This window comes from Hylobates moloch, unplaced genomic scaffold (assembly GCF_009828535.3).
Source record: "Hylobates moloch isolate HMO894 unplaced genomic scaffold, HMol_V3 SCAFFOLD_5, whole genome shotgun sequence".
NCBI classification, from domain to species: domain Eukaryota; kingdom Metazoa; phylum Chordata; class Mammalia; order Primates; family Hylobatidae; genus Hylobates; species Hylobates moloch.
The window spans coordinates 92658647-92673163 of record NW_026652280.1 but is presented as its reverse complement, the minus strand read 5'-3'; the positions used below and the strand labels follow the sequence as shown (position 1 = coordinate 92673163).

The following is a 14517-nucleotide window of genomic DNA, read 5'->3' as shown; positions in this document are numbered from 1 at the left end:
ACTGCAACCTCCGCCTCCCGGGTTCCAGCGATTCTCCTGCCTCAGCCTCCCAAGTAGCTGGGGTTACAGGTGCCCGCCACCATGCCCGGCTAATTTTTGTATTTTTAGTAGAGATAGGGTTTCATCATGTTGGCCAGGTTAGTCTTGAACTCCTGACCTCAGATGATCCAGCTGCCTTGGCCTCCCAAAGTGCTGGGATTATAGGTGTGAGCCACTGTGCCTGGCCCCTCTCTATATCTTTTTAAATTTAAATTAAAAAAATTTTTTTAGAGGCAGGGTCTCACTCTGTTGCCCAGGCTGTTCTTGAACTCCTGGGCTCAAGCAATCTGCTGGCCTCGGCCTCCCAAAAGGCTGGGATTACAGATGTGAGCCACTGCCCCCAGCTCTATGTCTTTTTTTGTTTTTAGAGCTGAGGTCTCTCTAGGTTGTCCAGGCTGGTCTTGAACTCCTGGGCTCAAGCAATCTTCCTACCTCAGCCTTCTAAGTAGCTGGGGCTACAGGTACATATCACAGCACCTGGCTTCCATGTCTTTTAATTGGAGAATTCAGTTAATTTACATTGAATTTTATTACTAACAGGTAAGAACGTAATACTGCCATTTTGTTACTTATTTTCTGTTTTGTAACTCCTCTGTTTCTTTCCTACTGTTGTGCTTTGGGGTTAAATCATTTTCTCTGGAGGTATGTTTTAATTTGTTGCCTTTTATTTTTAGTGTACTTATTATAGATTTTTGCTTGTGGTTATTATGAGGCTTACAAAACACATCCTATAGATATAACAAGTTATTTTAAACAGATGACAATCTAACTTTGATCACAAAGAAAAGAAACAAAGGAAAACTAAAACACTCCATCTTTAACACTTTAACTCCATCTTCCCACATTTTCGTTTTTGTTTTCTCAATTTACATCTTTTTGTATTGTCTACCTTTTAACAGGTTGCTGTAGTTTTTATTTTTGATAGATTTTTCTTTTAGTATTTACACCAGAGATATGAGTGGATTGTATACCACAATTATAATAGTAGAGTATTCTGAATTTGTTTGTGTACTAACTTTTGCCAGTGAGTTTTATACCTTCAAGTGTTTATGTTTTGCACATTAGCATTCTTTTCTTTCAGATTGAAGAACTCCCTTTAGCATTTCTAGTAAGATGGGTCTAGTGGTGATGCCTTTGTTTGTCTGGGAAATACTTTTTTCTTTTTATAGATAAAGGGGTCCAAGTGCAATTTAGTTACATGGATGTATCATGGAGTGGGAAAGTCTGGGCTTTTAGTGTACTGATCACCCTAACAGTGTACATTGTACTCAATAGGTAATTTTTCATCCCTCACCCCATTCCACCCTCCCACCTTTTGGAGCTGCGAATGTTCATTATTCCACTGTGTATGTCGATGTGTACCTATTGTTTAGCTCCCACTTACAAGTAAGAACACTCAGTATTTGACTTTCTGTTTCTGAGTTATTCCACTAAGTTAACAGACTCCAGTTCCATCTGTGTTGCTGTAAAAAATATTTCATTCTTTTTTTTCTTTTTTGAGACGGAGTCTCACTGTGTTGCCAGGCTGGAGTGCAGTGGTGAGATCTCGGCTCACTGCAACCCCCGCCTCCCGGGTTCAAGCGATTCTCCTGCCTCAGCCTCCCAAGTAGCTGGGACTCCAGACACATGCTGCCACGCTCAGCTAATTTTTGTATTTTTCATGGAGACGGGGTTTTACCATGTTGGCCAGGATGGTCTTGATCTCTTGATCTTGTGATCCTCCCGCCTCGGACTCCCAAGGCGTGAGCCACCGCGCTGGCAACATTTCATTCTCTTTAATGGAGAAGTAGTGTTCTGTTTTTTGTATATGCATACAGTAAATATATATGCAAAGAATTTATGATTAAGTCCTCAAAAACAAACTCAACAAAAACATATATGTGTTTAAATATATATGTTTTTGTGATAACTAAACAATATATTTTTTAGTGATAAATATATAAAAATATCTCATTTTCTTCATTTCATGATCTGTAGATGGATGCTTAGTTTGATTCTATGACTTAGCTATTGAGAATAATGCTGCAATAAACATAAAAGTGCATGTATGTTTTTGGTATAATGACTTCTTTTCCTCTGGTTAGATACCTAGTAGTGGGATTGCTGGATTGAATGGTAGTTTTATTGTTAGTTCTCTGAGAAATCTCCGTACTGTTTTCTGTAGAGCTTGTATTAAGTTACAGTCTGACCAATAGTGTGCAAGTGTTCCCTTTTCTCTGCATCCTTGCCAATATCTGTGGATTTTTGACTTTTAAATAATAGCCATTCTGACTGGTGTAAGATGGTGTCTCATTGTGGCTTTAATTTGTCTTATTCTGATGATAGGTGGTGTTGAGCATTTTTTTCATGTTTCTTGGCCTTACGTGTCTTCTTTTGAAAAATGTCTGTTCGTGTCTTTTGCCCACTTTTTAATGGGGTTATTTGTTTTTTTCTTGTTGAGTTGATTGAGTTCCTTGTAGATTCTGGCTATTTTCCCTTTGTTGGGTGCATCACTTACAAATATTTTTTCCCATTCTGTAGGTTGTCCATTTAGTCTGTTGTTATTTCTTTTGTTGTGCAGAACTTTTTAGTTTAATTAAGTGCCATTTGTCTATTTTCGTTTTTGTTGAGTTTGTTTTTGAGGACTTAGTCATAAATTCTTTGCCTAGGACAATATCCAGAATAGTTTTTCTCAAATTTTCTTCTAGGATTTTTATAGTTTCAGGTCTTACATTTAAATCTTTAATGTATCTTAAGTTAATTATTGTATATGGTAAGAGATATGGGCCTAGCTTCATTCTTCTGCATATGGCTATCCAATTTTCCCAGCACCATTTATTGACTATGGTGTTCCTTCTCTACTGTATATTTTTGTTGACTTTGCTGAAGATCAGTTGTTTGTAGGTATGTGGTCTTATTTCTGGGGTGTCTTGTCTATTTTATTGACCCATGTGTCTGTTTTTATACCAATACCATGCTGTTTTGGTTACTGTAGCCTTGCAGTATAATTTGAAGTCAGGTGATGTGATGCCTCCAGCTCTGTTTGCTTAGGATTGCCTTAGCTATCAGGCTCTTTTTTTGGTTCCATATAAATTTAAAAAATTTTTTAAATTCTATGCAAAATGACATTGATAACTTGATAGGAATAGTGTGAATCTGTAGATTGCTTTGGGCAGTATGGTCATTTTAATGATATTGATTCTTCCATTCCATGAGTATGGGCTGTTTTTCCATTTGTGTCATCTACAATTCCTTTTATCAATATTTTGTAGTTCTCTTTAGAGAACTTTGTAGAGTTCTCTACAAAGATCTCTTTGTAGAGATCTTTTATTTCCTTGGTTGATTTTATTTCCTTGCTATATATATATATTTTTTTCTTTTTCTTTTTTTTTTTTTAGACACGATTCTCATTCTGTCACCCAGGCTGAAGTGCAGTGGCGTGATCTCGGCTCACTGCAAGCTATGCCTCCCAGGTTCATGCCATTTTCCTGCCTCAGCCTCCCAAGTAGCTGGGACTACAGGTGCCCACCACCACATCTGGCTAATTTTTTTGTATTTTTAGTAGAGACGGGGTTTCACCGTGTTAGCCAGGATGGTCTCGATCTCCTAACCTCGTGATCTGCCCGCCTCGGCCTCCCAAAATGCTGGGATTACAGGTGTGAGCCACTGCGCCCGGCCTATATATATTTTTGTAGCTATTGTAAATGGGATTGAATTCTTAATTTGGTTCTCAGCTTGATTGTTATTGATGTATATAGAAATGCTAGTGATTTTTGCACATTGTTTTGTATCCTGAAACTTTATGACATCTAGGAGTCTTGTGGAGGAGTCTTTAGGGTTTTCTAGGGATAAGATCGTGTCAGCGAAGAGAGATAATCTGACTTCCTATTTTCCAGTTTGAATGCTTCTTATTTCTTTCTCTTGACTGATTGCTCTGGCTAGGACTTCCAGTACTATGTTGGATAGGAGTGGTGCAAGTAGGCATCTTTGCCTTGTTCCAGTTCTTAGTGGGAATGACTTCAACTTTTTCCCGTTCAGTATGAGGTTGCCTATGAATTTGTTGTATATGACTTTTATTATTTTGAAGTGTGTTCTTTTGATGCCTAGTTTGTTGAGTTTTTTTTTTTTTTCCTATCTTAAAGGGATGCTGGCTTTTATGGAATGCTTTTTCTCCATCTACTGGGATGATCACATAGTTTTAAATTCTCTTTATGTGGTGAATAACATTTATGTATTTGTGTATGTTGAACTGTCTTCACATCCTTAGAATAAAACTCACTTGATTGTGGTGTATTATCTTTTCCATGTGCTCTTGGATTCAGTTTGCTAGTTATTTTGGCAAGGATTTCTGCATCTATGTTAATTAGGGGTATTGGCCTGTAGTTTTCTTTTTATGTTGTGTCCTCACCTGGCTTTGGTATCAGGGTAATATTAGCATCATACCATGAGTTAGGGAGGATTCCTTCCTCCTTGATTTTTTAGAATAGTTTTAGTAGGATTGGTAGCAGTTCTTTGTACATTGGTAAAATTTGGCTGTGAAGCCATCTAGTCCTGGGTTTTTGTTTTTGTTTGGAGATTTTTAAAATTATTGACTTAACTTTACTACCCATTATCGGTCAGTTCAAGATTTCTACTTCTTCCTGGTTCAGTCTTAGGAAGTTGCATATTTCCAGAAATTTACCTACTTCTTCTAGGTTTTCTAGTTTGTGCACATAGAGATGCTCAGTAGTCTCTGATGAACTTTTGTATTTCTGTGATATCAGTTGTGACACCACCTTTATCATTTCGGATTGTGTTTATTTGAATATTCTTTTTTTTCCCCTTGGTTAATCTAGCTAGTGGCCTATCAATTTTGTTTATCTTTCAAAAAACCAGCTTTTTGTTTCATCTATCCTTTGTATTGTTTTTTAGTCTCAATATCATTTAGTTCTGCTCTAATCTTTATTTATTTTCTTCTGCTACCTTTGGGTTTGGTTTGTTCTTGCTTTTCTAGTTGCTAGAGGTGAGATGTTAGGTTGTTAATTTGAGATCTATCTTTTTCAGGCAGGTATTTAATGCTTTATATTTTCCTCTTAGTACTGCTTTTGTTGTATCTCAGAGGTTTGGTATGCCACATCTCTATTTTATCTCTGTCTCTCTGTCTCTGTCTCTCTCTTTCCCTCTCAACAGGGTCTCACTCTGGTTTCCCAGGCTGGAGTGCTAGTGGTGCGATCTTGGCTCACTGCAGCCTCAACCTCCTGGGCTCAGGTAATTCTCCCTCCTCAGCCTCCTGAGTAGCCAAGACTACAGGCATGTGCCACCATGCCCGGCTGATTTTTTGTATTTGTATTTGTATTTTTTTTTGGATTTTTAGTATTTTAATACAGTTCCAATCAGTGTGTCTGGTTCATTTCAGTTCCTTCACTGCCAAACTAGGGGGCAGGGACTGCTTCAGTTTCTCTGCCTTCTCTTTGTCAGTGATGACCAGGGTGTAAAGGTATGGGCTACATCGAACTTTAAACTTCACGTTGTCCTTATTTTTCTTGATCTTGACAGATTTGGCATCCTTTCGTCGGGCTGTGAGCAGAAAGTCCTTGATTTCCTCAATTTTCCGAGGCATGGCGACGAGGCGCGCTGGGCGCTGGCGCGGACTGGGACGGCGAACAGCAACCGGGGAAAAGGACGAAAAAGAACGAGACTTCCGTTTCCAGGCAGTTAAACCCTCCCAGTGGAGATTTTTTGTATTTTTAATAGAGATGGGGTTTTGCTGTGTTGCCCAGGCCGGTCTCACTCCCGGGCTCAAGCAATCTGCCCACGTCAGTCTCCCAGAATGCTGGGATTAGAGGTGTGAGCCACTGCACATGGCCTCTATTTTCATTCATTAAAACATTTTTAGGCTGGGCGCGTTGGCTCACGCCTGTAATCCCAGAACTTTGGGAGGCCCATGTGGGTGGATCACCTGAGGTCGGGAGTTAGAGACCAGCCTGGCTAACATGGTGAAACCCCGTCTCTACTAAATATACAAAAAGTTAGCTGGGTGTGGTGGCAGGCACCTGTAATCCCAGCTGCTAGGGAGGCTAAGGCAGGAGAATCGCTTGAACCCGTGAGTCAGAGGTTGCAGTGAGCCAAGACTGTGCCATTGCACTCTAGCCTGGGCAACAAGAGCAAAAATCCATCTCAAACAAACAAACAAAAATTTAAATTTTTGTCTTAATTTCATTATTTACCCCAAAATCATTCAGGGGTGGACTGTTTGATTTCTATGTATTTGTGTAGTTTTGAGAGTTCCTTGGTATTGATTTCTAGTTTTATTCCATTGTGGTCCAAGAAGATACTTAATATGATTTTTATTTTTTTTTGTATTTGAGACTTGCTTTATGGCCAAGCTTATGATCTCTTTTGGAGAATCTTCCATGTGCCAATGAGAAAAATGTATATTCTGCAATTTTTTGGGTAGAATGTTCTGTATATGTCTATTAGGTCCATTTGATCTAGAGGTTAGTTTAAGTGCAGAGGTTTTTTTTTTAATTGATTTTCTGCCTCAGTGATCTATGTGCTGTCAATGGGGTGTTGAAGTCCCCTGCATTATTGTGTTGTTGCTGCCTATCTTATTTTCTAGGTCATAGTATTTGTTTTATGAATCTGGGTACTCCAGTGTTGGGTGCATATATGTATTTAGGATTGTTACATCTTCTTGTCGAATTGATTTCTTTATTATTATATAATGACTTTCTTTACCTTTTTTTACCTTTGGTGATCTAAAGTCTGTTTTACTTGATATAAGTATAGTCACATTGCTTGCCTTTGGCTTCTATTTGTGTGAAGTATCTCTTTCCACCCCTTTATTTTGAGTCTGTAAATGTCTTTACTTGTTAAGTGGGCTTCTTTTAAGCAGCATATGGTTAGATCTTGTGTTTTTTTTTTTTTTAAATACATTCTGCCAGTCTATATATTTTAAATGGAGCATTTAAATCATTATGCGCAAGGTTAATATTGATATGTGAGGATTTGTTTCTGTGATAATGTTAATTGTTACCTAGTTGCTTTGTATTTTCAATTATGTAATTGTTTTATAGGATCTGTGAGTTTTATACTTTTGTGTACTTTTATGATGGAGAGTATTACCTTTTCATTTCCATATTTAGAACTCCTTTGAGCATTTCTTGTAGGGCTGGTCAAGTGGTAGTGAATTTCCTTAGGGTTTGCTTGTCTGGAAAGTATTCTATTTTTCCTTCATTTAAAAAGCTCAGTTTAGCAGAATACAAAATTTTTGGCTCAAACTCTCGGAAAGACTCTCCCAGGTTGTAATCCTCAGTAAGACTCCAAATAACAAACTCTAACTCTTAAATAAATAAATAAGTCTCTTTGTTAAATTTCTCTGACAAATTTCTTAATTGCTCTTCTGTGTTATCTTGGAGTTTGTTCAGTCTCCTTAGAAATGTTATTTTGAATTTTTGATCTAAGAATGCACACATCGTTGTCTTGTTAGGGTCAGTCACTGGCTTCTTGCTTTGTCCATTTGGGAAGGTTACGTTTCCTTTTTTCCTATTGTTTCTTGTAAATATATATCTATGGCTTCACACTGAAGGAGTAGTCATTTATTCCTGTCTTCTCATTTATTCCAGTCTTCTCTGTCTGGCTTATTTTGGGCTTTTCTAGGGTTTGTTTGTTTAAAGGTTCTTTGCAGTTACCATGAGTTCCCATAATCCTGGATTACTGCCTTTTTTTGTTGTTGTTGCAGTAGATGGTGCCTTAAGCTAAGGTTTGTCTTGACTCTTGCAAATGTTCAGAGCCATCCTAAATGGGGGGTTCTCAAAAGCAATACCTCAGCTGTTGGGGAAGGCTGGCTAGGGTTTCATGCCCAGAAGACCCATGGTGTGTACCTCGTACAGCATGGTGCTGCTGAACAGCCTTTGGCTGAGATTAAGAGCAGAGTTTCAGGGACTGGAGTTTTTAGTCCCACCTCCCCTTTTTGTTACTAGCTTCCCTGAGGGGTTTTTCTTCTTATCGGCACTTGGGATGCTGGTTGAAGCAGGAATGGTTTCTCTCCAAGGTTCCCCAAGATGGTGGGGAAGCTGGCTGTCTGCCTCAATCTTACTTTTTCCAGTGTAGAAACTGTGAGTCAGGGAGAAAGTGTCATGGATAAAGAAGTTTGTTTCTCTTTCTCTCTCCTCAGAGTTTTCCACTTTTCTGTGGCCCCAGGGATTGTCTTAGCCTCTGATTTGAGTTCTGGGATGGTGTTGATAACATTCGTGTTGGATTTTTTTTTGGTTTTCAGTGGAGGAAGTGAAGTGCTTCTACTTTACCATTTTGGTGAAGTTGCTCCATTTTATGTTCTTGATGTCATAATTTGAATCTTTTAATATTATGTATCCCTGTATTAGTCCATTTTCACACTGCTATAAAGAACTACCTGAGACTGGGTAATATGTAAAGAAAAGAGGTTTAACTGACTGACAGTTCTGCATGGCTGGGGAGGCAACATACAATCATGGTGGAAGGTGAAGGGGAGGCAAGGCACATCTTACATGGTGGCAGGAGAGAGAGAGAGAGTAAAGGGGGAAGTGCCATACTTTTAAACCATAAGATCTAATGAGAAGTTACTTGCTGTCATGAGAACAGCATGAGGGAAATCCACTCCCATGATCCAGTCACCTCCTACCAGGTCCCTCCCCGACACATGGGGATTACAATTTGACATGAGATTTGGATGGGGATACAGAGTCAAACCGTATCATTCCACCCCTGGCCCCTCCCAAATCTTTTGTCCTTCTCACATTTCAAAACCAATCATGCCTTCCCAACAGTCCCCCAAAGTCTTTTTTTTTTTTTTTTTTTATGGATCAGTGATAATAGCTCAATCCTCTATTTGACAAAGAAGAAGGAGAAGGAAGAGGAAGAAAAAGAAAGTGGGATAAAGGATCAGAAAGGGAGGAAAATAGAAAAACTTAGAGTATGACTCCAGGGTAGACCAGTTCTGTTGTCACTGAGTTGGTTGGTTGGTCTGTCTGTTGTATTTTTCATATGTTTCGCCATGTTGGCCAGGCTGGTCTCGAACTCCCAGCCTGAAGTGATCAACCCGCCTTGGCCCCCCAGAGTGCCAGGACCACAGGCGTGAGCCACCACGTCCAGCCCCCACATTGCTTCTGGCCTCCGTGGTAGACCTCCCGGACGGGGCGGTCGGGCAGAGGCGCTCCCCACATCCCAGACGGGGCGGTCGGGCAGAGGTGCTCCTCACTTCCCAGATGGGGCGGCCAGGCAGAGGCGCTCCTCACTTCCCAGACGATGGGTGGCCGGGCAGAGGCGCTCCTCACTTCCCAGACGATGGGTGGCCGGGCAGAGGCGCTCCTCACTTCCCAGACGGGGCGGCCGGGCAGAGGCGCTCCTCACTTCCCAGACGGGGCGGCCGGGCCACTTTTCGGACGGCGGCCGGCCAAGGCCTCACACCTTTTCCCCGGACGGGCGGGCGGGCAAACCTCTCACTTTCCCCGGACGGAAATAGCATTAACTCCAAAGTCCAAGTCCAAAGTCTCATCTGAGATAAGGCAAGTCCCTTCTGCCTATGAGGCTGTAAAATCAAAAACAAGTTAGTTATTTCTAAGATACAATGGGAGTACAGGCATTGGGTAAATGCTCCCATTCCAAATGGGAGAAATTGGCTAAAACAAAGGGGCTACAGGCCTCATGCAAATCCAAAACCCAGCAGGTCAGTCATTAAATCTTTTATTTTATTTTATTTTTATTTTATTTTATTTTACTTTTTTGAGACAGAGACTCATTCTGTTGCCCAGGCTGGAGGGCTGGAATGCAGTGGTGTGATCTTGGCTCACTGCAAGCTCCGCCTCCTGGGTTCACACCATTCTCCTACCTCAGCCTGTAGTCCCGAGTAGCTGGGACTACAGGCGCCCACCACCACACCTGCCTAAGTTTTTGTATTTTTAGTAGAGATGGGGTTTCACCGTGTTAGCCAGGATGGTCTCGATCTCCTGACCTCCTGATCTGCCTGCCTTGGCCTCCCAAAATGCTGGGATTACAGGTGTGAGCCACCGTGCCCAGCCAAATCTTAAAGCTCCAAAATAATCTCCTTTGCCTCCATGTCTCACATCCAGGCCACACTGACACAAAGGGTGGGCTTCCAAGGCCTTGGGCAGTCCTGCCCCTGTGGCTTTGCAGGGTACGGCCCCTGCGGGTGCTTTCATGGGCTGGCATTGAGGGTCTGTGGTTTTTCCAGGTGGATGGTGCAGCTGTTGGTGGATCTACCATTCTGGGATTTGCAGTATGGTGGCCCCCTTTTCACAGCTTCACTAGGCAGTGCTCCAGTGGAGACTCTGTGTGGGGGCTCCAACCCCACATTTTCTCTCTGCCTGCCCTAGTAGAGGTTTTCCATGAGGGCGCTGCCTCTGCAGCAGACTTCTGCTGCATGGACTTTGTTTCCATACATCCTCTGAAATCTAGGTGGAGGTTCCCAAAACTCAATTCTCACCTTCTGCACACCTACAGGCCCAACACCATGTGGAAGCTGCCAAGGCTTGGGGCTGGCATCCTCTGATGTGACGACCCAAGCTGTACCTTGGCCCCTTTTAGCTGTGGCTGGAGCTGGAGCAGCTAGGACACCATATCCTGAAGCTTCACAGAGCAGCAGGGCTCTGGGCATGATCCATGAAACCATTTTTCCCTCCTAGGCTTCTGGGCCTGTGATGGGAGGGGCTGCTGTGATGGTCTTGGACATGCCCTGAAGACAGTTTCCCCATTGTCTTGGCTATTAACATTTAGCTTCTTTCTTTCTTTTTTTTTTTTTTTTTCTGAGATGAGGTCTTGCTCTGTCACCCAGGCTGGAGTGCAGTGGTATGATTTTGGCTCACTGCAACCTCTGCATCCTGGGTTAAAGTAATTCTCCTGCCTCAGCCTCCCAAGTAGCTGGGATTACAGGTGCTAATTTTTGTATTTTTAGTAGAGACGGGGTTTCACCATATTGGCCAGGCTGGTCTTGAACTCCTGACCTCAGGCAATCCAGCCACCTCGGCCTTCCAAAGTGCTGGGATTACAGGTGTGAGCCACTGTGCCCTTCTCTTTACTTATGCAAATTTCTTAGGCTTGAATTTCTTCCCAGAAAAATGGGTTTTTCTCTTCTACCACATGGTCAGGCTGCAAATTTCCCAAACTTTTATGCTCTGCTTCCTTCTTAAACATAAGTTTCAATTTCAGACCATCTCTTTGTGAATGCTTATGACTATATGCTATTAGGAACAGCCAGGTTATATCTTGAATGCTTTGCTGCTTAGAAATATTTTCCACCAGATACCCTAAATCATTTATCTCAAGTTCAAAGTTCCATGGATTTCTAAGGCAGGGGCAAAGCAAAAAAGTGACCTTTACTCCACTTCCCAATAAGTTCCTCATCTCCATCTGAGACCACCTCTGCCTGGACTTCATTGTCCATATCATTATCAACATTTTTGTCAAAACCATTCAACAAGTCTCTAGGCAGTTGCAGACTTTACCACATCCTCCTGTCTTCTTCTGAGCCCTCTAAACTGTTCCAACCTCTGCCCATAATCCAATTCCAAAGTTGCTTCCACATTTTCAGGTGTCTTTAACAATGTCCCACTCTCCTGGTACCAATTTTCTGAGTGGGGAAGCTGGCTATCTGACTCAATCTTACTTTTTCTAGTGTAGAAACTGTGAGTCAGGGAGAAATTTTCTGTGCACAGTGCTTGGCAGATTGAGGGGAGGGTGTCATGGTTAGAGAAGTTTGTTTCTCTTACTATCTGCTCAGAGTTTTTCACTTTTCTCAGGGATTCTCAAGGATTGTCTCAGCTTCAGATTTGAGTTCTGAGATGTTGTTGATGACATTGGTGTTTGATATTTGTTTTTGGTTTTCAGTGGAGGAGAGTGAACTCAGACTGCTTCTACTTCACCATTTTGGTGACAACATTTCATTTCATGTATTGGATGTCACAATTTTCATCTTTTTATATTATGTATCCCTTAACAAGTATTGTAGCTATAACTATTTTTACTAGTTTGGTCTTTTAAGCTTCATACTAAAGTGCTTTAAATATAAGTGGTTTAACACCATCATTACAGTATTGGAGTATTCTGAATTTGACTATGTACTTACTTTTACCAGTGATTTTTATCCTTTCATGTGTTTTCATGTTACTAATTAGCATTATTTTCTTTCAGCTTGAAGAACTCATTTTAGCATTTATTTTAGGGCAGGTCTAGTGATGACAAAAAGCTTCTGATTTTCTTGGAAAATATCTCTCATTTCTGAAGGATAGCTTTACTAAAGAAAGTCTTCTTGGTTGGCAGTTTTTATCCTTTGGCACTTTGAATATATCATCCCACTTTCTCCTGGCCTGTAAAGCTTTTGCTGAGAAATCTGCTGATAGCTTTATTGGCATCCCTTGTAACTGATACATGTCTTTTCTCTAGCTGCTTTCAGGATTCTCTCTTTGTCTTTGATTTTCTACAGTTTAACTATAATGTTTTGGTGTAGTATTATCTCAGTTGAACCTGATTGAAGATCTTTGAGCTTCCTGTACCTGGATATTTGTATCTTTTCCCATATTTGGGAAGTTTTCTGTCATTATTTTTTAAAATAAACTCTCTTCCTTTTCTTTTTCATTGCCCCTTCTGGTGCATCATATGCATATATTGGTTCACTTAATGGTGACCCATATTTAATTTCGTTTGGAATGTTTTCTGTGTATGGTGTAAGGTATGCATCTAAATTAATTTTTTATTTAATATTGTTATTCTCTTACAGAGACATCTAATATTTTTGTAGAAAAAATTCATCTTCTAAGTGAATGAATAAATATTGAGGAGTATCGTGTTACTTTTAGCACTTTATATATTAACTTCTTATATTTGCTTGATTATATTTTGGAAATATCAATTCTGTGTCAGTGGTTCATTATTTCTGCCTTAACTTGCTATCATATAGTTTTATAATTATCCTATTGTTATATGGTTTAAAATTTTAAAATTGAGTTGAGTCCATTATTTATTTGCATATTCTCTCTCTCTCTCTAATTTTTTCAATTTTTCCCCTTTTGGCATTCCTACTTGCTTATTCTTCTAGATAAATTTCTGTAGTGGACCTCTATTGTTTTTGCCTGCTCAGCAACCCTCCCCTTTGCTTTGGTAAGTGAATCCTTCTTTCCTGTGAAGATGCCGTATGCTTTGGGTGGCATGTCTGTCTTCCTACCTCCCTGGGGACATATGGGTGGGCATATGGCCGTTCATAGTAGCTCAGCTCCCTGGTGAAGAGTGATTGGTTCAGGAATGAACACGTGATCTAAACTGGGCCAATCATAGACCTTCCTCTCTGACCACCCACCCCCAAATTGCTCTTAGTTGGGACAGACTCTTTCTGTTGTGCTTGCTCAGTTGGAGGATGGGTTAGGGGCTACCAGGAGTCATCTCACTCTGTACATAAGAACAGAGAGGGAGACAGGGAGAGAGGGAGAGAGAGAGAGGGAGAGAGAGAGAGACATGAGACCCTGGATCCAGCCACACCTGAGGCTTAATTTTATATATATAAAATTCCTTTTTCAAAAAAAATCAGTTTGAATAGCATTTCTGTCATTTGCCACTGAAAGAGTCTTGACTAATACAATTTCACCGTCAAAGTCTGTGGGTATCTCCTGGGGTCTTAAAATTTCTCTTTTTTTTTTTCTTTTTTTTGAGATGGAGTTTCGCTCTTGTTGCCCAGGCTGGAGTGCAGTGGCATGATCTCAACTCACTGCAACCTCCACCTCTCGGGTTCAAGCGATTCTCCTGCCTTAGCCTCCCAAGTAGCTGGGATTACAGGTGCCTGCCACCACGCCCGGCTAATTTTTTGTATGTTTAGTAGAGACGGGGTTTCACCATGTTGGCCAGGCTGGTTTCTAACTCCTGACCTCAGGTGATCCACCCACCTCGGCCTCCCAAAGTTCTGGGATTACAGGTGTGAGCCACCGCACCTGGCCTTAAAATCTAATAAAGATTAAAATCTCCCTAGATTAACAGACAGACTTGACAATGTCCGTTCATCTTCCCTACCCAGAAAAGCGTATTTGTCTTTCATTCTTTCCCTATAGTGTCTTTTATTCCTATTCATGTTTTATTAATTTTCTTGCGATAAATCACATATTTTGAGTTAAATTAGCATTTATTCCATTTATTTACTTGTTTAAAACATCATATCCAATGTTATCCTTTTTTTTTTCTAGCTATGTACTCCAATATAGAAATTTCATAGGCTTTTGGGACTTTAGCTTGTGTTACTTCATTAGACAGAATGAGCTAGAGTGTGCTGCAGTAATACAGCACTCCCAAATCTGAGTGGCTAAACACAAGTTTATTCCTCCCTCATGCCAAGTCCACTGCTGGCATAATAACCATCAGGACAGCTGTCCTCTGTGTGGTGAGTTAGTGAGCCAGCCTGCTTGACTTTATGCTTCTCCATCTTAATGCTCAGCCTCTGCACTTGCCACCAAGGGGAAAAGGGAGACCTGAGGATCCCTGGGT

General features: G+C 40.8%; 1 protein-coding gene across 1 annotated transcript; it reads right to left on the bottom strand.

Moving 5' to 3' along the window:
- Window positions 1–5363: 5363 nt before the first annotated feature.
- Window positions 5364–5711, bottom strand: LOC116469170 (large ribosomal subunit protein eL38-like). Its single transcript, XM_032755490.2, has one exon. The coding sequence runs from the start codon at window positions 5615–5617 to the stop codon at window positions 5405–5407; it is 213 nt and encodes a 70-aa protein (XP_032611381.1). The 5' UTR covers window positions 5618–5711; the 3' UTR covers window positions 5364–5404.
- Between the last annotated feature and the right edge of the window lie 8806 nt (window positions 5712–14517).

Bases quoted from the DNA above. Each gene is read 5' to 3' on its own strand.
- LOC116469170 (XM_032755490.2), bottom strand. From the start codon at position 5,617: ATGCCTCGGAAAATTGAGGAAATCAAGGACTTTCTGCTCACAGCCCGA.